The sequence below is a fragment of the Rhinolophus hipposideros genome (assembly GCF_964194185.1).
Source record: "Rhinolophus hipposideros genome assembly, chromosome: 16".
In the NCBI taxonomy this organism is placed as follows: Eukaryota; Metazoa; Chordata; class Mammalia; order Chiroptera; family Rhinolophidae; genus Rhinolophus; species Rhinolophus hipposideros.
The window spans coordinates 39,314,185-39,340,181 of record NC_138062.1 but is presented as its reverse complement, the minus strand read 5'-3'; the positions used below and the strand labels follow the sequence as shown (position 1 = coordinate 39,340,181).

At 52.5% G+C, this 25,997-nt stretch overlaps 1 protein-coding gene across 22 annotated transcripts in view; it reads left to right on the top strand.

The window, feature by feature from the left end:
• DNM2 (dynamin 2) overlaps window positions 1–25,997 on the top strand; it is an 80,719-nt gene that overhangs the window by 46,697 nt on the left and 8,025 nt on the right. For 6 of the 22 annotated variants that reach the window (XM_081076681.1, XM_081076676.1, XM_081076693.1 and 3 more), the window contains exons 7-16: window positions 828–970; window positions 5,230–5,365; window positions 6,822–6,889; window positions 7,505–7,643; window positions 9,956–10,042; window positions 12,029–12,099; window positions 13,431–13,460; window positions 15,192–15,243; window positions 19,926–20,039; window positions 25,166–25,275. In XM_081076681.1, the coding sequence (XP_080932807.1) occupies window positions 828–970; window positions 5,230–5,365; window positions 6,822–6,889; window positions 7,505–7,643; window positions 9,956–10,042; window positions 12,029–12,099; window positions 13,431–13,460; window positions 15,192–15,243; window positions 19,926–20,039; window positions 25,166–25,275 (950 nt within the window). Of the gene's footprint in view, window positions 1–827; window positions 971–5,229; window positions 5,366–6,821; window positions 6,890–7,504; window positions 7,644–8,822; window positions 8,962–9,955; window positions 10,043–12,028; window positions 12,100–13,430; window positions 13,461–15,191; window positions 15,244–19,925; window positions 20,040–25,165; window positions 25,276–25,997 lie in introns of all 22 variants that reach the window. The other 16 variants (XM_081076688.1, XM_081076685.1, XM_081076678.1 and 13 more) reach the window with 3 other exon arrangements.

Genomic DNA, 25,997 nt, shown 5'->3' with positions numbered 1-25,997 from the left:
CTTTCTTTCCCACCTGAGCAGTAAGGTGTTTACCCACTGCTCTGTACCTGGCTTTTTCTCTAAGGACACCTCTTGAGATTCATTTTGCCCTGACCTTTTTTGCAGTGCTGTCTCCTTTTAAAATGTGTGACTAATCAAATCACATGATACGAAAGCAGAGCAGTGGAGGAAAGGGGGCTGCGGTGAAAGGTCTCCTTCCTGGCCCCCTGCTCCGTTCTGCCCTTTCCTTCTGCATTTGTTTCCTGTGAAGCTTCCTTCTCTCTGTTTCTGCAAATGAAAACATGTTCTCACTCTCTTTCACAGAAGGGAGCACTTCATGCGCCCATTCTGTATCTTTTTTGGGGAGTCGTGTCCAACTTAGTTTGTCGGGCCCATCCCCATGTCTGCACATCCACCTGGTGTCCTGCAGTTAGCGTGGACGGTCGCCTGTCTGTCGGTCCTTCAGTCCGTGGTCCTGCGGTGGCTTCCTGGGCTTTTCACTGAGCGGCGCTGGTGGGAGGCTGTTCTGGGTCAGCACACGTCGTTCTGCCCAGTCGTGGCACACTGTTGTGTGTACTCCCTGGTGTGAGCACCCTAGCTGATCTGTGCTACAGAGGCCCCGTGGACTGTTCGAGCATCTCACTGCTGTGGGCAGCCCTGTGCCGCCTCGCCCTGCCCCATGCACACGTGGGACTCCAGCTGGATGTTCTCGAGTCCCCAGCTTTCTCTTGAGGCTGCAAGCAGTGTGCTGGGCTCAGGGGCCATCGTGGCATGGCCGTCAGTGAGCAGAGCGGGCTTGCCCCTTCCTCCTGACTACACTGACCTCTGACCTCTGGTCTCTCCTACAGCAATTGACAAACCACATCCGGGAGTCCCTGCCGACCTTGCGCAGCAAGCTGCAAAGCCAGTTGCTATCTCTGGAGAAGGAGGTGGAGGAGTACAAGAACTTCCGGCCCGACGACCCCACACGCAAAACCAAAGCCCTGCTGCAGTACGTGTCCTGCAACCCCGCAGCCTAGCTCACTGGGACCTCCACCCAGCCACAGGGTCCCGGGTCGGGCTGGGCACCAATCCTCACTTATCCATCCGTTCACTTAACAAACATTTCCCAAGGGCCTCCTGTGTGTCGGGCCCTGTCCTGAGCACTGCGGTCCCTGCAGTAAACAGGGCAGATGCCCATCCCTGCCCTGTGTGCTCACAGAGGGGAGAGGGAGGGATGAGACAGAAAATAAGTACATCAGAAAATGTACAGTATGTGAAATGGCAAAATATTAAAGTGGGGAAGGGGCTAGAGAGTGCCAGGGTGGGCAAATAGAGTGGTCAAGAAGCGCTCTCTGACAGTGAGAGTTAGGCAAAGACCTAAAGAGGTGAGGGAAGGAGCTACGTAGAGTCCTGGGGAACGGGGCTTGGCCAGTGCAAAGGCCCTGAGGCAGGATTGTGCCCGGCATGTTGGAGGAGGGCCATGGGGCTGGCGCACAGTGAATGAGGAAGGGTTGGGAAGAGGTGGAGAGCCGGGGGGTTCAGGGCCTTGTGGGCCATGGGGAGGACTTGGGCTCTTGCTCTGAGTGAGGTGGGAGCCATGGAGGCTTCTGAGCAGAGGATGGGCATGGCCTGGCTCAGGTGCTCACAGGCACCCTCTGGCTGTTGCCAGGAGGACATGTGTGGGGGAGCGGGGGGGGGGGGGGGGGGGCTGGAGCCGGACCCTGCGTCAGCTGCTGCTGTTTCGTCTCGGAATCCTCAGCCTGACTCTCAGTCCAGATCAGAGTCACGGGGGACCCACTGCAGCTGTGTAGCTGTGAGGCTGGGGAGTGGGTGTGCCTCTTGGGGCCCCTCCTGCTCCTGGACTCCTGGTTTTTGCCCTACCGGGGACCCGGAGTGCTGGAAGGGCTTGGCTGTAGTGGGTTCCGGAAAGTCCCTGGCAGCTCATATGGCAGATGGCAGTCTCCCTGCATGAGACTCCTCCCACAGACACACCAGAGGGACACTGTCCCCTGTGACCATGGTAGGCTTGACATTCCCCTACCCTCTTGGCCACATGGCAGTGCATGGTGGTAGGATTAGGGTGAGAATGCTTTTAAGCCCAGATAACCTCAACTGCATTCTTCAAAGCTTTCTACAGAGTGAACTCTGGTCTTTTATAGATTTTAAGAGGAGATTTAGAGGCCACATACTGCAGAAGCCATGCCTGGGGGTAAGCCTGGGCCTGCTGGGAGACCACTGGCAGGTGACCATGTCTCTCTGAGCCTTACTTTCCTTGCTGCGAAAATGACAGCAGCGGCTGTTATCTCGTGGCCATTGTGGGATCTTGTGGAAACACTGCTCAGTGCTGCCTGAGAAGCCTGGTAGGACTGGGCCAGGGGATACTCTCCAGACAGTCCACGTCCTGCAGGGCTCAGCACGTTAATTGTCCTTTTCCACCAGGGCCCTGCGTAGTTTTGACATCACAATGGAGGTGCTCTACTGTCACTCTGCAGCCCCCGGGAGGGCTGGGCCTTTCTTCCTTAGCATCTTATCCATGGGTCCTGGCTCCTGCAGCCACACAGACAGGCGGAGGCCCTTGCTTCTTCCTTTTCCACTGGTGGTTGTCCCTTTGAATGGCTTGTTACATAACTTTCTCCTCAGCCTTTACTATAAAAGAGATGCAGAGGCCGAAAACTCTCCCTCCTCTGTATCCTGGTTCTGTCTTCAGGTTGTTGCCTTACAACAGAATAAGCACAAATGACAGAAGCATCATTGAGAACCTTCCATTTCTTCTGGCCGCGTGGCCCATCCCATAGGTTATTTCTGTGACCCAACGCCTCTCAGGGACATTTGGGTATTTTTTGCTTCAACAGATGCTTCTCATATTCATCGTTGAGCGCACATGGGAGGATTTCTGCAGGGCAGACTCCTAAAAGAGGGGTCGCTGGGTCAAGCAGCACTTAAATTTGAATCTGTGTCACTTACACTGTCTGCAGAGAGGTGTTACTGGCACCCATGCCTGCACGTCATGCACAGACGCGAGCAGTATGTGGCCCACAGGAAGCCAGTGACAGAAAAGCTGACCATTTTTACTTCTGTCACCATTGTTATGATAGATTGTTCTGTATCTGGCTTCGCTCCCCCCGCACAGCTTGGTCATCACTCCGTGTCAGGGAATGAAGTTGTACAACCTCTTTCTTTACCTACCAGCTGTGACTAGAATGCAGATCATTTAAAAGACCCGGCAAGTTCTTTCCTCAGGCAGAGGGGATGGGGGCATCTCTCAGGCCTGCTCTCCTCCCTCAACTTTTCTGGTTTGCACATGGATCTCTCTCCTTCTAGAACTAGAACTAGAAATGCTTGTTTCCTAGACGTGCAATTGTGGCTATACACTCAGAACCACTCGTCTCTGGTGACCGCTGGTCATCTGTCAATCTCCCCTGCCCTGGACAATTGCTGTATTCGTTCTCTATGGCTGCTGTGATAAAACACCACGAACTGGGTGGCTTAAGCAATAGAAATTTATTGTGTTGCAGTTCTGGACACCAAAAGTCGGAGATCAAGGTGTCAACAGGGTTGGTTCCTTCTGGAGGCTTCCGGTGGTTTGCTGACAGTCTTTGGTGTTCCCAATCTCTGTCTTCATCTTCACATGCTTTTCCCTGGGTGCATCCAAATTTCCCTTTTTTCTAAAGACACCAGTCACTTTGGCTTAGGGTCACACTCTAAAATGACTTCATCTTAATGAATTACATTAGCAACGACTCTGTTTCCAAATAAACTCATATTCAGAGATCCTGGAGGTTAGGACATCAACTTGAGCTTGGGGGACACAGTTTAACCAGTGACAGATGGTAAGGGTGCTCTGTGAGCGTGGCTTGTACTCTAGGGTGAGAATGCCTGGGAGCACCTGGGAGACTGGTGCTCATATGCGCCGGGCCTGACCACCCTAGCAGTACACTGACATCTCCTGGATTTGCTCGTAAGAGCTAAATTTCTTCTAGAGCACTGTGGGCTCCATGCTGCAGGCCCTGGGGGCTGGTCCCCATTGAAGCAGCTCCCCTTCGGAGAAACCCCACACAATACAGGCATACCTTGTTTTACTGAGTTTTGCAGATACTGAGTTCTTTATAAATTGGAGGTTTGTGGCAACCCTCCATCATGAAAGTCTATCATTACCACTTTTCCAGCAGGTTCAGATGATGGTTAGCATTTCTTAGCAATAAAGTATTTTTTAATTAAGGCATCTACATATTTTTTTAGATATAATGCTATTGGACACTTAATAGATTGCAGTATAACGTAAAGGTCAAACATGCCATGGGAAACCAAAAAATTCGTTGACTCGCTTTACGGCGGTGCTCTGGAACAGAACGTGCAGTATGTCCGAGGTGTGCCTATACTTGAGTAGATCAAGGATTGGGAAGACTGAAGTAAGGAAATGATTAAGGCAGACAGTGCAAGGGACTTGCGGGCAGTGATTAGAAAGAAGTGCTAAGGAAAACCAAGATGCTAATAAAGACCTTAGTTCTTCTCTACTGCTTTCATTATCAGTACTCCTCGGCGACACACTTTACGATCTGGATTCTAAGGGGCCACACGTGGTATTAGCACATTTTGTCAATTATAGGCGCACTTTTTAAAGATAAAAATTTGACTTCTCTGAATTTGGAAGTTTTAGGTGAATTATCTTCAGTAGCCAGCATTTTGTCTCTCTTTGTGGGTGCGTAGACTGACGGTACAGTTTAGGTTCAATGGCTTCTTGGAGTAGATGGAATCTAGAAACTCCTTGGGTCCTCACGGTGACCCTGGGTGGAGGTGCTGTGACAATCAACCTACTTTGCAGATGAAGAAATTAAAGCTCAGAGGGCAGAGCCACCCATCCAGGGCCTCACAGCCCAGAGTGGTGATGTACCCCCCCACACACAGGTTGGGGATGGTGGGAACCAGCGGAAGCCCCCCCAAATTGTGTGGAGGGGCCATCGTCCTGTTGGATCAGGCTAAGCCTCAGGGTAGAGATGACCCTTGTACCTCTTGTCATCTGCAAAGTGGGAGTAGTAACCATTCCCTTTGATGCAATGAACGCGTAATCATAGCAGGACCACAGAGTAGGCCTGGTGTGTAGCGATAGCTTGCCACCTGCAGCTCCTGAATTTGGTTTCTTTGTTTTGAACTGCGTGTACATTTTGCCACTAAAAAGTGAAAAGGTGTAAATTAGCTTGACGAGGGACATAACGCTGAAGCTGCATCCAAACCTCCGCTTTGACATTCAGGTTTTCTTTTTCCTTGTAGGATGGTCCAGCAGTTTGGGGTGGACTTTGAAAAGAGGATTGAGGGCTCTGGAGACCAAGTGGACACACTGGAGCTCTCTGGGGGTGCCCGCATCAATCGCATCTTCCACGAGCGGTTTCCTTTTGAGCTGGTGAAGGTAGGCGGCTGGGCCCTCCTGTCTCTGCCAGGCACCTTTCTGCTCAGTCCGAGCCCAGCCTCGTCCCAGGGCTTGAGGTCTTGAGCTCTTGCCCGCAGGCCTGAGCCTGCTGAGAGCAGAGTGGCCTGGGGGAGGTGTCCCCTTTGGGCTTCCTTCCCTGAGCAAGCAGTTTACAGATTCCCGACAGAGCTATACAAAATGTTCCATTTTTTTTCCCTCTGACAAAAAACCAGCATGTGTTCTTTGCAAAATACATAGAAAATAGAAGTAATTTCACATGAGAAAATGTCTCCACCATGTTGAAGAGAGAAAAAAAAGAAGGCAAGTTATGGAGCCAGCATGTGTAATGGATAATATGTATAATATCCTTCCGTAGGAAATTGCACATGTATGTCCAGATGTGTGTCTTTGCATAGCTCTGCAAGGATGTTCTTAACACTTCTTGATGCTGGGATTTGAGATTTTTTTTTAAATTTTGCTTGAAGTTTTACTTTTTATGGAGACCGCGTAATCGTTTTTATAAAATCCAGTACAATTCTTTTCAGTTAAAGATCAATGTTAAAAGCAGTTAAATGCTATAAGCTAAAAGCTTATAATCTTAATACCCACAGACAACTATTAGCACCTGGATGTGTATCCTTTCAGAATTATTTTTATGCAAATGAGTAAGCCCCCTGCATACACAAACACAGCACATATATTCATTCTTCCATACTTGTGTGCACATATACAGAGGGTGCCAAAAAAAATGTACACACATTTTTAGAAAAGAAAAAACTGATTATAATTACACTGATAGTAACCACTTGGCGCACCTCTTGTAATTGCAGAAGTCAAACATGACTTGTATTCATTCATCTTTTGTTACCGGTATGTAGTTTTTTTCCTTTCTTAAAAGGTGCATACGTTTTTTGGCACCCTCTGTATATTGTTTTAAAAAATTATGTGTCTCTGCCCCTGCTGTTTTCGTGTGGTGGCCATCTTTTGAAACTAGTTATAAACATTTCATGCATTGTCAGTGACAAAACAATATTTTATTTTGTTGCTGTCTCATTATGCATTTAACCAGTCTCCCATTTTTGGATGTTTAGGCTGTTTTCTTATTTTTCAGCAGTTATGAATAGTTCTATGAATGGAACTAATTATTAATTCCTCCAGATAAGTTTCTAGTGCATTAATAACTACCAACTGACAATACAGATATATTTTTGGAAGTTCTTGATTTGTACTGCAAGTACATAAAGTTTATATGAATTTATGTTTCCTCTAAAAGAACAAGAGTGTTAGTTTCACAGAATTTTTGCTGATACTGAGTTTTTAATATTTTTAGAAATGTTGACCAGTTTAATATTCTGTCACGTGAATGCAGATGCACATGGGAGGTAACATTCCCTAAACACACACCTGTTGGGATTACCTGTACGTCCTTGCATACGTTTGCTTTCTCTGTTCTCAGATGGAGTTCGATGAGAAGGACTTACGACGGGAGATCAGCTATGCCATTAAGAACATTCACGGAGTCAGGCAAGTTCCACAGGGAGTGTCGCCTCTGTTCCCTTCACCTCCGCGGTGCCACCCTCCAGCCAGTTGGTCCCCCCAAACCTCTGGGTGCCCTGACTGAGGCCTTTATAGGCTTTCTGGGTGGTTCTCAGTAGCTGTAAGTCTGTCCTTGTGTGTCTCCTTGTGTCCTCGAAGGCAGGTGTGCTCGGTCCTTGTGAGTCTGTCATGGGCCACGGGACTGTCTGCTACCTTTGGATTAAACATTGGTTAAGCCCCCTAGTCGGTTGGCATGAGCCCTAGTTACCAAGGTCAGCCAAGAAAGTTCACTTCATATTTGTGCTGGGAGTTGAGGGTAGGGAGCCAGACTTGAATCATGATGACAGGAACCCGGCATCTGTCCCCTGTGAGCCTCCTGGGTCCCCTTGTATTCCTACAACAACCGTCACTTCAGTCATCCAGTCCCACATCACCACGGGGTCCTCAGCTTACCCTGGGGGTTTTCAGGTAGTGGACACAGGCGTCTGACTTGCCATGACCTTGGTTCTTTCTCGGGAACCTGCCCCGTGCCTGTGAAATTGCTGACCGTGCTTTGTTTCTCTCTGACTTATCTCCCTTGCCCCTGGGTTCGGATGGTTTTAGGACCGGGCTCTTCACCCCGGACCTGGCATTCGAGGCCATTGTGAAAAAGCAGGTCGTCAAGCTGAAAGAGCCCTGTCTGAAATGTGTCGACCTGGTTATCCAGGAGCTAATCAATACAGTTAGGCAGTGTACCAGTAAGGTATCGGCCCCTTGGCAGGGGACTCCTGGCCGTGTGGAAACTGGGGTTCGGGGCTTTGGTATCAGACTCTCAGTGCTGCTCCAGCCTGTGTCCCATAGTGCCTTTTTCCCCCATATTGCCTCGGTTTCCAAGAACAGGGCCTCTTTCCAGAGGCTGGGGTGGATGCAACTTGGGGGGGGGGGGGTGCCAGGCCTCCAGAACTGGCCATATTGATGGGTAGGGCTCCCTGGGGCCCTGATACCAAGCCTAGCATGTGTCTGATGGAATTGGGGGTGTCATTGGGCTATTGCTTTGCTGCCTTCTGGGAAGCAGAGAGGGACCCCGCGTCAGCTGCTGGAGGCCAAGCTCCCTGAACCTCCTTGGTGGTCACCCGTTCTTAACAAATGCCTAGAGCCCTCAGGCTACCCTGGTGCCAGTCACTTCTCTGTCCCCTAGTTACCAAGCAAGGCCCAAAGAGCAACAGCATAATAAGTGCTCGGGTCCCAAAGTGGGCTTGGCTCCTGACTGTCTCTGCCATTCCCCTTGCTCTCCCTAGGAGCAGTGCTGTCCCCCGAGGCAGCCCGTCATCAGATCCACTAGGTCACAAGTGCCTGTGTTCACAGGCCACGGCCTCCACCCGGCAGGATGCGCTGGGATCCCCCGAGGGCTTGGTTCCCAGGGCAGCATGCTTTGGCCAAGCAGCTGAAGCTCTTCCCGGTGGGCGGTTTATGCTTGCACGTCCACAATGGCTCTGGGTCGGCCTCCCAGGCAGGGGATTTCTGCTTAAGCCTTCTGTTTTCAGTCTGGAAAAGCCCACATTTGCTTCTTAAGCTTCTTCGATTGGAAAAGGGTGGGGAAAGAAATGCAGATGGGTTGGAGATTATCACCCTGGAGCCTGTTGTTGCAGATATGAAAACTTAAGATATGAAAACTTAAGGCATCCGCACGCCCTTATCTGTCTGTACGACACCGATAAAGCACTTCTATAATTAAACCCCAGACCAAGCCCACCCCTTGGACCCAAGACGCCTCTTTGATCCGAAGCAGCTTCCGGGGCAAATGCGGGCACAGGCTCCTCCATGCATGTCACTAACCAGCTGACTCTCGTTTCTCTCTCTCTCTCTGTCTCCCGTCCCGGGTATGTGGCCTACACTGTCCCTGGGTGTCTTTCTACTTGGTCCCACCTTCCGCATGACCCAGGACGGGGCTCTTCACCCCCGACATGGCCTTTGAAGCCATTGTGAAAAAACAGATTGTAAAACTCAAAGAGCCGAGTTTGAAGTGTGTTGATCTCGTGGTCTCAGAACTGGCCACAGTCATTAAAAAGTGTGCCGAGAAGGTAACAGAAGGTTTTGTTATTATCACCTATGCATTTGTCTCCCATCTTCTCCCTTTGTTGTTAGTCTTAACCTACGCATCTGGGAGACTCTGCCTCAGCAGGAACCCCCTTCTGTGGGCCCCTTGTCATTTAGTGACATCTCAACTTTGCATCGGCAGACAAAGCGGGGATATATTACACGTGTGCCCACCTTTGCAGATTGGGCTACTAAAGGGGCTGGGAGGACTTTGGTGTTGCCAAATGCGTTTACTAAGTAGGCGGTGGGGATGAGATCAGTGCCCTTTCCTGGAACCCTTAAGGAAAGGGGGTTTCTGAACTATCACCAGAGCAGTGAAACATTGCAATGTGCAGACCTGTATTCTTATGTGATGGGATATTTAATAGGTTTTCCATGAGTTTTTGACTGTTCACTCAATTTTTCCCAACTTGGGGACTTAACCCAAACTGTGGAAGGTGGGCTCCCCATGTGTTTGGTTTGGTTACTGCTGTAAAGGCTGAGGCTCTGGGGGTGTTGGAGGAGTGGATTCCAAAGATGAGATGATGGGGAACAGTTTTCCACAAGGGGGTCCCTCCGAGGTAGATGGCCCAGATGCTGACCCACCATCTTAGAACAAGCACTACGCACTCACAAGCTCAGTGAGAGCGTTCGCCCCAGTGACCTGGCGCCTTTAATTACACTCAGTGCCCTTGCTCTCACCCAGTGCTAGGCGGGAGGGGGTGGCTGTCACCCACTTTCTCTGCCACTTTCCACCTCCAAATCACATTCCCGAAAAGCCTCTCTGCTTGTGCGTGTTCACCCTGTCACTCTCTCCGGCCCACTGTCTCCCCACTGTCCCCCTGTCTCCCAGCTAGAGCAGCTATGAGACAGGAGTGGGGTGGGGACTCGGTGGGCCCACCCCATGTCACTCACCTTCCCCTGTGTTTCTGGTGTGGTTCATGTTGCTCCCCATTCCATGAGAACCTAGCCAACGCTGCCACTCTGCTTTCCCCCCAGCTCAGCTCCTACCCACGATTGAGAGAGGAGACAGAGCGAATTGTCACCACTTACATCCGGGAACGGGAGGGGAGAACCAAGGATCAGGTATTGGCTTTTTATTAATTTTCAGGTATAATTTACTTGCAGTAAATCTTGAGTGTACAGTGCTTTGAGTTTTGACCAATGCATACAGTAACCCCACCTCAATCAAGATATAAAATGGTTCTATCACCACCACCCCGCTAAAATTCTCATCCTTTATGCCTTTGTCGGCAACCCCTCCCGTCACCTCAGGCCATGGCAACCACTTGGCTGCCCCTATCCCTGTGGTTTTGACTTTTCCAGAATGTTCTGTGAATGGTCTTTTGCAATATGTAGCCTTTTCAATCTGACTTCCTTCTCGCAGCATGCTATATGTATTCGGGATTCATCCCTGTTTGTGGTTTATCAAAGTTTGTTGCTTTTGATCGTTGAATGTGTGGACCACAGCTTGTTTATCTATTTGCCTGCCAGAGGCATTTTAATTTTCTTGTGAAGACCGTCTAATCACACACAAAGGTAGAGAGTCGGACTCTTCCACGTAGTCAAGCGTGAAGCTCACATGTCCCCTGCTGAATGCACCCAGGGCCTCCATTCTGTTTGCACACGGCCCAACACCCGTTCTGAGTCACTTTCCCGAACCCAGTGGTCTCGTGGCAGCCGTTTGTTCAAACTAGAACTGAAACAAGCTGATGTATAGTATTTGGTTGTGATATCACCTTGTTTAGAATGGTTCCTCTTCCCTTGACATTGATGGAGAAGAAACCAGCTCATTTGTCCCACAGAGGATTTCCCCAGCCATCTTGTGCCCTGTTCCTTCGTAGCTTCTGTAGACTAGAAGCTGTATCAAAAAAGCTTGAGAGATTCCAATTCGTTTTGTTGGTATTGTTGGCAACGGTGCTGCTGTCCTTTCTAAATGGACCACAGCCCCTCGTTGCCTCACTATCAACACTGCCAGGGTCGATCCATGGGCTCCAGGGTGACAGGATTCAGGTTTTATAAAACCAGCGACAGTGGATCCTACGGACGGAGCACCCCAGTATTTTCCCGCAGCCCCACAAAGTCTGACTAGTGCCCGGCCCGTTCTATGCTGGAGGGCTCGGAGGCACAATGAGGCGACAGGAACAGACAAGGTACGGTTTGTTTAAGGGCCTGCCCCTTATCTGAGACGCCATCCGACTGGCTTACGTGTGCCTGTGTGTATGTGCGTGTTTCATTTTAATGTTCTTAACTGACCACATTATCTTTGCTGTCTAAATGCGGCACTTAGGAAATGCTAAGTGCTAGCTAAGACTTTACATACTGTGAATTATTTAAAATATGGCTTTTGTCTCCCCCATTCCATGGCTTGGTAACATGAGGGCCGGGGTCACATAGTCTGGCAGTGGCTGAGCTGAACCTGCAGCCCAGGTGATCAGCCCCAGAGCTTGTGCCCGTGACCACCACGCTGGACCGCCTTGCTCTGCTCCGTTGGCCCAGTGTTACTTGTGAGGCCCTGACGTCTGGAAGCATCCGTGTCCCCTTCCCCAATATGTGTGTGTTGCCCTTGTTCTTCTGCCTGGGAAGCAGTGTGGTTCTGGGCTCCCCCTGCTGGCTGGTGCGAGAAGTGCTCCAGCTGCTATGCTCAGCTTAGAATGGGGTTAGGGTCCGATAAACCTATTGTTAGTTGAAAATATTGTAGGTTGAAAATACATTTAACACCTACCCTACAGAACATCATAGCTTAGTCTAGCCTACTGTAAATGTGCTCAGAACACTTACATCAGCCTACATTTGAGCAACATCATCTAACACAAAGAACACACTGCAGAGTATTGGCTGTTTACCCTCGTGATGGTGTGGCTGACGGGAAGCTGTGGCTCACGGCCGCTGCCCAGCATCACAGGAACGTATCGTACCGCATGTCAACAGCCTGGGAAAAGATAAGAATTCAAAATGGGAAGTACAGTTTCTACTGAATGTGTATCGCTTTCACACCATTGTAAAGTCATAAATCAAACCATAGGAAGTCAGGGACCGTCTGAGCGTACAGTGACCCCTTCTTCCCCTCAGATTCTTCTTCTCATCGACATCGAGCAGTCCTACATCAACACAAATCACGAAGACTTCATCGGATTTGCCAAGTACGTACTTTCCAGAAGAGCGGCTGCTGGGTACCTCCAGTGTCGCTCCCACACAGTTGTGTTTGGACTCCCTCAGTGGGTTGGGGCACGAGCGTCTCTCTATCGGGGTCCTGGGGTGAGAGTATCTGGAAGCTTGCCTGGGCCAGGAGTGGCCTCATCCCCACTGTCCCCAGCACACCTCCTATGGGTCACCGTGTGGTTAGGTGAAAGAAGAAAGGGCAGTCCTGGGGTGAGACTCATTAGGAAGGGGCAGGGCTAGCAAGCATCTCATTCTTCCTCTCCCATGGGACTTCTCAGAACCGTTCGTAGACTGGTGCAGCTTTCCCAGACTTCCCATACTTACTTGTGTCTCACGGGGTCAGGACTGCCCATGGCATCCATCCATCCAATATAGGTTTTAAACCAGAACCTTCCATGGGACCTGTATAAAGGGCCAGATCAGGGAGCTCTGATTTTAGCTAGATATAGACATAAATGCTGGTGGTCTCAGGCGTCATCCAGTTATTCCATCAGCTCCTGGGCCCCCCTCAGCGAGCTTGGGTGCCATGTGGATATAACAGACCGTTGGTAGCCAACTCCCTTGTATGATTCAGCAAATATTGCTGGTGTGCCTTCTCCATGCCAGACCCTGTGTGACAGCAGTGAGCAAGCACAGATCCAGATCCCCACTCTTCAAGGAAAGTCCTGTGCTGGGGACACACATGCACATGGCAGTTAAGATACAGTGTGCTCAGTGACAGGACGGGGCTGTGGAGGGCCCATGGGAGTCCAGAAGGTGGCCTCTGGCATGTCCTTGGGAGTGCGGGGGGCTTCTTTGAGGAGGGGCTGCTAGAGCCCAGTCTTGGGCTAGCAGGCTGGGGCAAGAGGGTCTTTCTGTCAGGGATCTCTCTGTTGGGCTAAGTAGTTACCTGGGTAGAACATTCATTAGTGCACTCAACACAGTTGATTGGGCAGCTGTTCTATGCTGAGCACAGGGTAGGTGAGTGGAATGAATGAATGAATTAATGAATGAATGAGGGCATGATCAGAAGCTTTGGGCCCCAGCTGGGCTGTCCCTGCTGGAGGTGGGCTGAGGGGCTTAGCCATGGGCCGCCCCTCCCGCGTGGTTCTCAGAGCCTGGGGAGCAGCCCCTCCTGCTCCTGTCCCCTAGCAGCCAGTTGTGTGTGGGCTGAAAACGCCGGTTCCCCCTCTTTGGTTTGCTGCTGTTTTCCTCACCTTGATGTTTCTGCTTCTCACACTTCATCCACAGTTCCTTCTCACAATCTCTCCTGTTTTTCCTTTGACCACTCCACTCTTTCCTCTGGATTCCTGGGCCTTCCCACCTCCCCCAGCTGTTACTATACTGAGCAGCTGGTGACCTGGTGGGTATTGCCTGCTGTGTGCCTTTTCCCTGGTGTGTGAATGGCTGGGGGTGGGGCCAGGTATAAGCCAGGGCCCCAGCCCTGGGTAGGGTATCCCAGGGGCCCACTGAACAGCCATAAAGTGCTGTCTCAGAGCCTTTGTCCTAGCACAGTGAACAAGCCAGCTTGGGCCTGCCCTTTCCGATCCCAGAGGCTCGGGACGCCTTGTCATTGAGCAAATTGTCACAGGAAGATGAGTTGGAAAGTAGAGTGAAGGTTTGTGGGAAAGGGGCACAAAGGACGAGTCCTGGAGAGACCCTCTTAAGGAAGTCATGACAGCCAGATGACAGGCCGGGGACCCCAAGAAAGTGTTATAAGACAGGGAAGGAAAGCTGAAGAGCAGGAGCATAGAGAGACCTATGCAAGAAGGAGGTGAGAGGCCAGGCCCCCTCACCAGGAGGCCACCCCCTGCAGACCAAAGGAAAGACTGGACTTAACCCCTCCCCAGGGCAGTGAGGAGTCTCAGGTGGGGCACAGGCAAGGGACAGGTGCAGCCACGGTGGCTGCCAGGAAAAGGAGGGAGCCAGGAAGCCCTTAGGAAGCAGCATATCTGGGACCTCTCTAGCACTCAGCCATCACCATGTGTGGCTTAGCTTGGTCCTGTCTGCTTCAGACATTGATCAAATTTCTTCCTTTGCTTAGATGTTCTGGGCTGCCTTCCCACTGTCCTCTAAACATTAAAAACGGCCCCGAGAAAAAAAACCCTATTGAATAAACTCATTGTTGGGAAAATCATTGGGTAAAATTCTGCCTCCATTCTTAATGTTTCAACTTTTACTGAAACAGAAGGCTGTTTCCTTTGCGCATGCACACACTCACAGCTTACCCAACAGCCCACTTGATCTTTAAGGTAAAACCCCAGAGGCAGTCAGTAAAGGAATGAAATAAGGTGGTTTGCCTTTTTGTATTGTTCTGAAAGTCCAACTAAAGCAATACGATAAGAAAATATGACGTCTTAGTAATAGGAGATGTCAGTTGTTTGCAGATGGTGATATGATTGTCCAAGTAGGAAATATATTAGGACAATAAGGGAGATAAGTAGGTGCCCATGTACAAGATACGTGGACTTCATCTGCACTCATTTTCTGGCATGAACTAGTTAGGAAACAGGATGGATGAAAAAAAGATCTGAGACTGTAGATAAATGAGGGACCTTCTAGAAACACACCCTGTTGACCTTGAGTGTCCTCTGGTTTGGGCCAGCAGCCATCCAAGATGAGTGATGTTTTATTGGTGAGCAGCTGTCCCACAGTCTGATCTCTCAGGTCAGAACCACTTAGGACTTGGGATGGGGTCAGGGGTAGGGTTGAGAGTGGGAGGACCCCCAATCGGCCTGGAGCTCAGGTTACTCAAGCCACCATGGTACCTTACAGCCACCTGGGAATTCAGTTTCTTATGCTCACTCTTTGAGGCTCCAGGACCCAGTGATTTCTGGAAATAGCTGGTACTCAGGAGTGGCTGATGTCAGGGCCTGAAAGCCTCGGTTTAACTCTGTACGTTTTCCCATCCCATGAACCTGAGCTCTTTCCCTTGGGCAGCCCTTTGTGTGCAAGGGGTTTTCTCTCTGACTCGGCCCTTAACTGGTCACTGGCCTCCTCATGTGGGAGTGTAGCCCACGCGACCATGAGAGCCTCTTGCTCCTTGTCCTCCCTGCGTTTTGCCCACACGAGCCTCTCTGTGCTTTGGTTTCAGCGCCCAGCAGAGGAGCACACAGCTGAACAAGAAGAGAGCCATTCCCAACCAGGTAGCCACCCCTCCAGGGCCCGCAGCTCCACCCTTGGGCAGGGGCGGGAGGGCAATAAGGGACCACTGAGCCTGGTGATGGCACCTGGCCTGTGGCCTGTCCCACCAGATTCTGAGAGCCAAAGGAAGCTCTGGCAGGGCTAAAGGGACAGATTTTATATATCTGGAAGGCCCTGTCTGAACATCTAAGGCCATGGTTAGAACTTGACCCTCAGGGCAGCCCAGTCACTCGTGGTGTCTGTGGCCACGTTGGGTTACCAGCTCCGAGGACTTGGAGTCTGTGGGAGGCTGCATTGTGACGAGCAGTTCTGAGGAGACTGGAGGTGCTTTGACCCCCACACCTGGAGAAACCCTAAGCCACACACAGGGTTTTCTTCCTTGATGTGCCCAGCCAGAGGCCTGTGAAATAGGAACAGCCTTATACTTACGAGTATTAGGTACTTTTTTTTTTTTTTTTTTGAGAAAATCATCATCTTTGTGAAAATTTCTGCCAATATCCCCCGCTTCTCCACATCGTTGGGGGAGGTGGGACTCTGCTGTTTATCTTGCACGATTATAGAGCCCTCTGGAAAAGAAGGCTGTAACCACTGCATGATTATTTTGCGCTTGCTGTAGGTAATACATATGTTGTTGCTTTTTTGTTTCAGGAGATGATAATGAATTAAATATTAACACCATGAATATAATTAATAGCATGTAATTTTTTTTCTTTTGCTGTTTTTTTCCTCTGCTCTTCTCTCCTCCCATTTTTGTGCTTTTCCTGCTTTTTCTCCATTCCTTCATGTCCCTTTCCTCCGCCTGCTCTTCTTTGATTTATCCACAATCCTAACTTTGCATTTTCAAAGGGGGAGATCTTGGTAAGTACCCACTTAGTGTGGTAGCAAACATTAGAGAATCTAGTAGGGTGGACATCCTGCCACCCCTTAACATTCCCTTCCCCCCAAAATAACAAAACTACTAAAAATCTAACTTTAAAACCCCCTGCAACAGCTGATGCCCAATATCATGTTGCCCTGGGCATAAGCTGACTCACACAGACACTAACATGCCCTGGTGAGAGGCCCACCCCTCCAGCCCATTCCTGACAGGTTGACCTGGTTTCCTGTAGGTCAGGGATGGCAAATACTCGGGTAACTCCCCACACTTCCCTCCCCTCACATCCCTGGCCAGGGAAGATTTTGTTCAAGCCCTGCTGGAACTTGCCACTGCCACCACTCCAATTCCAGTGCAGACATCACCATGCAGAAATTTCTCCTTTCCTGTGCTTATGGCAGACATTACTAATTGATCCAGCACTCTTTCCCTTGTGCCTCTCTTCTGTCATGTGCCCATCCATGGCAGACACCACTAATCAATCCTGCCATTCTTTCCTAAACATGCCACCAATCCCCATTCTGTGGCAGATGTGACTAACTGGCAAGAAAAATTTTTTCCCCACGTGATAGTTTTGTATGTGACGCAGTCCCATGACAGACATGACTAATTGATCGGAGATCTCTCTTCTGGATGCTGCCACTATCCTGCCTCCATGGCAGATACGAAGATGGATTAAGCTCTTTTGTTCCTCCTGTCCCCGTCCCATACCTTTGCTTGTGGCAGACATCACTAGTTGATTATAGCAACCTTTCCCACTGAGCCTAAAATTCTCAGTACAGGACTCCGGGCAGTTCCTACCCGTTGATTGGTGTGGCCCCCATATTGAGTGGTATTTGCCATCCCTGTTGTAAGTTATACCTCCTCTCCGTGTGTGGCCCAGCCCAGCGGGGAGCAGGTACTGCTCATGTCTGACAGTTGAGTTCTTTTCAAGGTGCCCCCCTCTGGGCAGCTGGCTGCAGCCCCAGCTCTCTACCTTGGAAAGCACAGCCTGGGCCTCCAGCCCTAATACAGGCCTCCTTTTCCAGGATACTCTTCCACCCCCAGCCACTGAGGCAGTGGTCTGGCCCCACTGCTACCCTGTGGCAGAGATCTTCTGGAGGCCCCAGGATCTTTCTAGTAGCTGATCTGATACTGTGCTTGGGCCTCACTTGTGCCCAGGGCCTAGAATTCTCTCAAAAGATGCAGAAAGGGCCAGAGTTTGGCAAAATGGGGTGGTGGACAGTGGCAGGATAAATGGATTACTGTTGGCCCATGGTTCCCATTTTCCCATGTGTCACCCCCAACCCCCTTTGAACTTGAATGATTTCCTGCCTCTAAAGAACCCAGGGGCCTGCTTCTCCCTACACCCCCTCACCCGAGAGGCTTAGTCATTCTTTTCCTGATGGATTCCACACCCCTGGCCACAAAGTGTGGCCGGTCCCTGAGTCTCCCAGCTCTGGTTGCCATCCTTGTCCAGGCGACGGGGGCTGGGACCCTCACCCAGTAGGAGGCTGGTACACCCTGCTGGAGGTCCCTAGCTGTGTTGCTTCTTGCCTGCTGCCCATGCTGTCTATCCCTGTGGCCCTTGCACCCTCCCCGGCATGCCTGTTGCTGTATACCCTAGAGTGTGGGAGCCCCGCTTGCCTCTTCTGTCTCCCCTGCCTACCCCACTCCCGTCCCCCACCTTGTTCTAAGCCCAGTCCCCTTGGGCACAAATCTGGCTTTTGGATGAGGAGGACCAGTACTCCTTTTCCTCCAGATTCAGCACCTGTGTCCACCACCCACAGCTTGCACCATCCCAGGGTGGAATTTAGTCTCTGACCCCAGTTGGGCCCCCATGAAGGTAGCTCTTTGGGTGGCTTAAGGGAGAAGAGACCTCGGGTTTCTCCAGGCCTGACAAGCAACCTCCTGCCTTGAGGCTCAGATGTGCCATTTCTGGTGTGGCCTCCACCCCGTGGCCACATGCCCTACAGCACAGCCAAGGCCCTGCCTGCCAGCTGTGGCAACTATTAACCAAGGGTGGATACAGGCAAGCCAGGCCACCAAGGGGTGGTCAGGGCACATTTGCCCTCGGGACCCAGGTTGGACGCGGGAATGTGGAGGCCTCGCCATGGGAGGACTCTGGGGAGCACTGAAAAACCTGTTTCTCCACCCCGCCTCTTTCCCTCCCCTGGCTGTCAATCAGTGACTGAACTGAAGGTTAGAAGCACCCACTCTGTGGGCCAGGACTAAGTCAGGGAAGACCCCCCCCCCCACCTGCCGCTGGGGGAGCAAAGGAACAGTCATGACCAGAGCCACACAGCTGTGGGGCTGGCGCTGGTGGCCAGATGCAGGGGCTCCTTCCCAGGTCCTACATAGAATGGCCTTGGGCCTAAGTCTGGAGACCAGCCTTATCCCCAGCGTAACCAACTGTCCTGCTTTGCCCAGCAGTGAGGGTGTTCCCAGGATTCGAGACTTCTAGTGCTAAACGGGAGTGTCCTGGGCAAACCGGGGTGAGTTGGTCACCCTGATGCCCGGGAGGATTCCATGATCTTGCTGGGGCTGATGGCCTCTGCCCCCTCGCCCACCAGGGAGCCCATGGGTGGGCAGGTGCCAGAGGTCACTGCCTGCTTCCTAATGGCCACAACACTCAAGTGCTGTCTCATCATCCCAGATATGGAGAAGTCTATGCTCTTGGACTTAACAAGGGCTCCTAGGTGGAGCTCATGCTGTCCCCAGCCTGGGCAGGGACTTCTGGGTGCTCTGTGGCCTCCACCTTCATGGGCTCTGTGCTGAGAGCCCCACACTCAGCCCCAGGAGAGATGAGGGCCGGGACTGGGCACCTGTTACGATTTAACAGGCCTGGAGGCAGGTCAGAGTAGGCAGGGTGAAGCCCCTCCTGAGACCCACCCACTAGGAAGGTATGTGGGCCCCAGAGGCATCCCTGCAGCCCCATCTAGGGTGCTCCTGCCCCACCCCAATCTGGGGTCACAACACCAGCCGTTTCCAGCTGTCTAGCCACACGCAGCCCACCCTCTGCAGCTTGGCCCAGTCTGTCGCTGCCTTGGCCTGGGGCGACCCTTCCTGTGCCTCCATGTGCTTTCCACTGCCCCGGGGTCCCCAGTCCAGAGTGGTGGAGGGCTCTGGCCCACACATGCCTCCATGATCCAGGGAACATGGGATCATGGCCCCCAGGCTGCTTACATTTAACTGTCAGGTGAGTTTCCCGCACAGGCCTGGGTTCTGCCTCTCACTCAGGTGACAGTTACGGCCTGATAAGCCCCCTCCATGGGGTCTCCCAGCCCAGAACCCCAACGTGTCAGGCAGAGAAAAGTGGGATGTGGGGCTTGAGGCCAGCATGGAGCATATCCCATGCAGGTCCCCTGGGCTCAAACCTTTGTCCCCAACCCTCTGGGTGTAGGCGTCCCTGCATCCTTATACTCTGAAAAGAGCCTGTGGGGAAAGGAGCCCCGGGATGACGGGGGTGGGTTGTCAGAGCAGGTCCCTGTGCCCACTGAGTACCCACCCCGGCGAGCTGAGCAGATGAGCTGACAGAGCAGGCAGCAGAATTGAGGCTGCGAGTTGAGCATCTGCTGGTTGGCTCCTGAAAAGAGAGAAAAAGAGCTGCTTCATTGCATGGGTGACTGTCTACTCAAGCGCCGTATGCCAGTTTCCAGCAGGAAGTACTTGGGGCTAGGCGGAGTTGGGTTGTCTGTTTTTGGGCTGGAGGTGTCTCTGCCGTGGTCCCCTGGCTTCCCGCCTTGCTGGGGACGAGGGCACTGGCTGCTGTGCTGGGGGTGGGCCGGGCTGGACGATGGGTCCCCCACTGAGCTGCACCCTTCCCCCCAGGTTATCCGCAGGGGCTGGCTGACCATCAACAACATCAGCTTGATGAAGGGTGGCTCCAAGGAATACTGGTTTGTTCTGACGGCTGAGTCTCTATCCTGGTACAAGGATGAGGAGGTGAGTAGCTGGCAGTGATGTGGCCATAGGGTGAGAATGGGTGGTCTGGGTGGTTTCTTACTTGTTCACGCACTCTTTTACTCATTTATTTACTGGCTTGTTCTTTCATTCATTCGTTCATTAAAGAAAGGTTCCCCAAGTGCCTAGACTGTGCCTAGAGCTCACCATTAATGGAGGGGGTGCCAGGCATTGCATATCTCTAGCCCTTCGGAGCCACTGGCAGACTGGAAATTAACCTCATCCTCCAAAGTCACAGCAAGGGGGGCCCTGGCTCTGAGGGGACACAGCCTGATGTCAGGGACTTAGGCTCACAGGCAGTCTGTTGGGGTGCTGGGATTCTGTGAACTACAACCTACATAGACTCAGCCAGGCCCTTAGTCTCTCTGGGCCTCAGTTTCCTCATCTGTGAAGTGGGTAGAGTGGCCCCTGCAAACTGCGAAGTGCTTAGCCATAGTGTCTGTCTTTAGAACATTGCACATGTGCTTGTCCTTATCAGAAGGACAGAGGGAGGCTTCACTAAACAGCACCAGGAACAGCAATGCATGCTGCGTTCTGCTCTGGTCTCCATAAACCTGTGGTTAGGCGGCCGTGAGTGAGAGCACCCCCGGCCCAGTGGGCAGCCTGTCTGTCCGTGTCCCTCCTCCGCCTCTGCCCTGGCCCATCCTCCCATCCTGAGTGTCCCATTTCTTTACTTAGTTCTCTTAAGGGAACAACATAACTGTGGCATAGTGGCCGAGGAGTGAAGCCAGTGCTTCGAGGCTGTCCAGCGCCTAGGCTTTGCCTCCCGTCACAGTCCAAGATGGCTGGCCCCATGCCCATCACCACGTGGCCTCTAGTGGCCCTGAGAAGGGAAATAAGGGTGCTCATGCGTTCCTGACCAGAATCTGGACACATGGCCACTGTGTGTCCTGCTCAACTGGGATGGCACAGCCACCAGGTGCCCTTGGAGAAGTCAGTCTTCTCGTTGCCCCTGGAGCCATCCTACCTGGGGTTTAGGAAGACCCCCTGCAGAAGTGGCTGACACCAGATGCCTCACTGACACCATCCAGGATCAGGCAGGCCTGGGTCCAACCATGTATACTTCCGCCTAGGCTCCGAGAGAAGGTAGGTAGAGGTCTGTCGAGGCCCGTCTGTGGACCTTTCGTTTATGAAGCCCACATCCTGTTCCAGGCTCACTGGCTGGGGAGCCCACTGAGGCTACACGTAAAGGGCACCCTCCTCCTCCTTCTCCTCAGGAAATCCTCACACTTTGTCAGTGAGGAAACTGAAGCTCCAAGCTGTGACTCTGCCCATTTCACAGAGCAGAACTGGATTCCTATGATGGGTAAGAGCATGAGCTCTCTGACCCATGAGACATCTCAGACTAGGCCTGGCCCACTGCCCCACAGCCTAAGCTGGATGTGGTTCCTCCAAGGGAGGGTATAAGGGGTAAAATCATCTTACTCCACACAAGGCCAGAAACTTACCCCTAGAATATTCTGGAAGCCTCAGGAGCTCTGAGACCCCAAAGGGAGGGACCCTGCCTGGGTGGCTGTTTCTAAACGAGGGTGGGGGGTTGTCCATGACTCCACAGCATCGTGGTGTTGGGATGTGGAGGGAGGGCAACCAGGCGTTCCTCAAGGAACCCATGTAGCCAGATTAGCTCCTCAAAATGGCCGGGTGAGGGGTGAGGTGAGGGGTGAGGTGACGCTTTTGCATTTTCCCTTCTCTCCTCCCCCGCAGTCTGAAACGCAACCTGCTCTGTGGTTTGTCAGCTGTCAGGCAAGCCCAGGGCTGGTCCCCGCCTTTGGGCTTGGGGCTCCCCTGGGCTTGACACCAGCCTTGAGCAGCTATAGAATAAGTTCTGGGCCCAAACCCCAGCTTAGTTCGCTTCATGGTGCCATTGTGTGTCCAATTTTCAGAGCTTCTTTTCTTGAACTTAAGGAGGGACACTTTGTTTTCCCCTCATCTGGGGGTTGAAAGCAGGAGCCCCAGACTCTCCCTTGGGGCCCCAGACCAGAGGCAGGGGCAGTGTTGGGAGGAAAGTGGAGCGCCCGCCGGCAGTAATGAGAACCAGCAGGCCCGTGAAAGAGGCCCTGTGTGTGCCCCAGACACAAAGCAGGCTCAGATTGGGAGGGGCAGGAGTGAGGTCCTATACCCCTCCCAAGTTAGTGTCTCAGTCGGGACCCTCAGTGACACATGGCGGCCACCCCTGGGGCTTAGAGAAGCCTTGGAGAGGGGCAAGGCGTCTATCCACATTGCTTTATTTAAAAAATAAATAAGAGGAAGTGGTTACAGCGCAGGGTAGGAATAGGAGGGTAGTTCAGCCAGGGACCCCCAACCTCAGTGTTGGGGCTCCCTCTGCCTTCCCTGGTGCCTGTTCTCCCCCCCAGGCCCTTCTGGACTGCAGAATCTTCTGTCCAAGTCCCCCGGTGGGAAACAGGGTGGTGGGCGATGACACTCACCTCCAGGTCTGCCTCTCTGAGGGGGTGGCAGCAAGTTTGGGGGGCCCAGTCCTGACGTGCCGCTGGCCCGAGCCCAGCCTAACCAATGTGCAGACTACTGTACACATTCAGAGCCCCCTGAACAGGTAGTCTGAACACTGGGTTGGCGGGGCCGGCTGTTCATCCCATGGGCCCCCCAGGCAGCAGCAGGGCCACCATGCCTCAGCACCTCCAAGCAGGCGAGGAAGCCACTGCTTTGCCCGTGACAATCTGCTCTGGCTCTTCTGACGTGGCAAGGCTGGGCCGGCTTGCATCTGGAGAAAGTTGTGGGTTTTCAGGAAATCCTAAGGAGGGGGTGGGGAAAAGGGAGGGTTTGGATCTGTAGCCTCTGTGTGCAGGAGACGGTCTCCTTGGGGGTCAGGGTGGGGGCAGGCGCACACATGCCTCTGTGTGTGTGTGCGTGCCTGTGTGTGTGTCGCACACATGCCTCTGTGTGTGTGTGTGTGTGTCTGTGTGTGCGTGCGCGCGCGCCAACAACATCAGGGAGGCAGCCGCCGTACTCTGGGTGGAATCACTATAAACAGTTCCAGATGTAGCGTCTCGCTTGGGGTCTGAAAGGACTGACTCAGTTCTTTGGCCTGTCCGGCTGACGGGAAGCTTCCTTCCTCATGACACGGCAGGGTGGGTGCAAGGAAGGCCCTTCCAAAACTTCTGGTCAGGCCCTTTCTAAAGCCCCCAAAACTTCCCTGAGAAGTAGGAGGACCCCAGATCTTGCCTGGGATGACTGGTACACCATTTCTTTACCACCCTCCCTCCCTTGGACTCCGACTCTGCAGCCTGAATGTAGGGGCTTTTATCTCAGTGGACGCCAGGCCCCTCTTCCTGTCTAACTGTGGCTCAGCCTGAAGAGCGCTGTCCTGCTTCGCCCCCTGCCTAAAGCCTGGTAGGCCGATTCTTGAGCCATGAGAGCGAGACAGACAAAAGAAAACCCCTGGTGCCTCGTAAGCACCAGCTTTATGGTGGGCTCATGCTTAGCACTTTCACACATTGTGACATTGTGTGAATCCTCACCTCAAACCAGGAGGGCACGACTCCTACCTTTGACAGATGCTGAGGCAGAGGGGAAGTGACTTGCCCAAGAACACATGGTCAAGGAGGGACAGCTCACTGAGCTCCTAACGCCAAAGGACTGAGCCCACGCACCAAGCCTGCCACTTGCTCCTGCCTCATGTCCATAATCCTGAAACTCAGCCAGCCCCCACGAGCCATGGAGCCCCGGCCCCCTTCCCTCCATCACTGGCTGCTCTTAAATTTGGAAGCAGCAGCCATATTGGGCTTCTTTCTGGGGCCTTACTGTCAGCCAGGGGCAAGATAGGTGAAAAGAAGTGAACTGCTGGGTGAGGGAGTGGGTCTCCAAAGTTGCCTAGAAGGTAAAAGGCCAGGAGGGCGGTGGAGAAAACAAACCTGACATTGGGGCACGTCCCAATGTGGCCCACTCTGCCTTCTGTGTGGGCCTGGCAGCCAACTTCCTTCTTTGAGCGTCATGCTTCCCTGGCAGGAATGGGGAGGTTTCTGTAAGCTGATGGACAAGCAGCACTTCTCATTGGTCCTTGAGAGCTGTTGTGGGTCACGTGGCTCTGTGCTTTGGTTTCCTCATGTGAAAACCTAGTTAGTATGTACATGCGTAGCACACCACAGGTGGCTACCGTGAGGACTAACAATGATACACCAGCCCCGTGCTGGGCACACAGTAAGTGCTTGGTGGGTGAGCATTGGACTCTGGAGTGTGACTCACCAGGCCCATGTCCTTGGCCAAGGGACCCGTCCTCTCAGAGCTGCTTTCCCAGAAGCCATCAAGACTGCTGTGCCCGGCCGTTGGTTGGTATTTCCTGAACGGGGCTGACCTTAGGAAGCGAGTGACACTTCTGTGGTTTCAGGCTTCAGGCTTCAGGCATCAGCTGGGCCTTGCTTTCCAGCTCTGGGATCATCCAAAATCCCAGCCCTGCCCCTGACCCCTGCCTGCCCATCTGTGTGCTTTAGTCTCCCCTCTGTAAGTGGGAACATAGTGGTAACGCACTCTCGGTCTTGTGGTGAGGCTGTAGCCGAGTTAATGGTTTCATGCCCTCAGCCTGGAGGGGAGAAGTGGATTCTGCGTAGAGTCAGAGCTGGCCAGTTTTGAGCAGTCACTGTGTGTAAGCAGTGACTAAAATAGGAGTCCCTGCCCTCGAGGATCTGATAAATTCAGTCCGGGTGACAGATGGCAACCTAGGTTAATGAGCAAGATATATGGTGTGTTGTGTCGTGAGGGGAAGTGCCAAGGGGAGAAGTGGGAGTGGGAGGGAGATCCAGGCAGGGGCAGGGCAGTTGTTGCCAGGAGGGTCCCCTCTGCACAAAGACTTGAAGGAGGCAGAGAGGGAGCCACAAAGGCATTGGGAGGGATGAGCATTCAAGGTAGCAGCCCCGGATGTGCAAAGGCCCTGGGGCGGAGCTCGCTTCAAATGTTCAGGGAATATCGAGGAGGCTGGCATGGCTGGGGCAGGGTTGAGCCAGGGGATGATGGTGGCTGATGAGTTAATCTGAGTAAAGCAACCAGGACGGGAAGCATCAGGTGTTAGCAGTGGACCCCGTGGTTGAGTCCAGCCCTGGGCATCCTCGCGTCCTCAGTTAAGCAGCCCAGGATGACCTTACCCCTTCCGTCCTCAGGAAAAAGAGAAGAAGTACATGCTGCCTCTGGACAACCTCAAAATCCGTGATGTAGAGAAGGGCTTCATGTCCAACAAGCACGTCTTCGCCATCTTCAACACAGAGCAGAGGTGAGGGCCCATGGCGTCCCGGGGGGAAACCGATGGCCTCCTTCAGTCATTCAACACCATCCATTGGGCACTTCTGAGGTTTACAGTCCCTGCCCTGGAGTCTTACATTCTAGAAAGGGAGTCAGGTGAGAAACAGAAAATGCCATGGGCGGTCAGGGAAGATGGGTGGTCAGGGAAGACCTCTCTGTACAGAGACTGGGATGAAATGATGCAGCCGTGGAGAGTTCTGAGCAGGCGAGGGGTGGACCTGACTCGGGTGCTCACAGGCGCCCCCGCCTGTACCACCAATTCCAGTCCAGCCTCCTGTTTTGTGTAAGAAAAGCTCTGTCCTGCTTGTTCTGGACAGGCCTAAAGCTCTGAGACCTACTTTGGCCATCAGTTGGCTTCAAAAACCTTTATAACTCTTTTAGGCTCAGCTGCCTCCCCCCTCCCTCCTCTGCCGAAGAAGAGGCACGTGGGAGCTCCTGCCTCTGCAGTGGGACAGGCCTATTGGGAAACTCTTCTGGGCTGTGTGACATCAAGGCAGCTATCCCGCCTCCCTGGCCCTGTGCCCCCACTGCAGGGGGAGAAGATATTATCGAATGTATCATTTAAGAGTTCAGAAAATCCAGAATAATAGTAGCAGAAACAAGACAGAAGTTTTGGGGTTTTATATAAATTAAGTTCAGACGTTCCCATCCAGGGCAGCTGCACAGGCATCTGGGCTTAGGTCCTCCTTACTC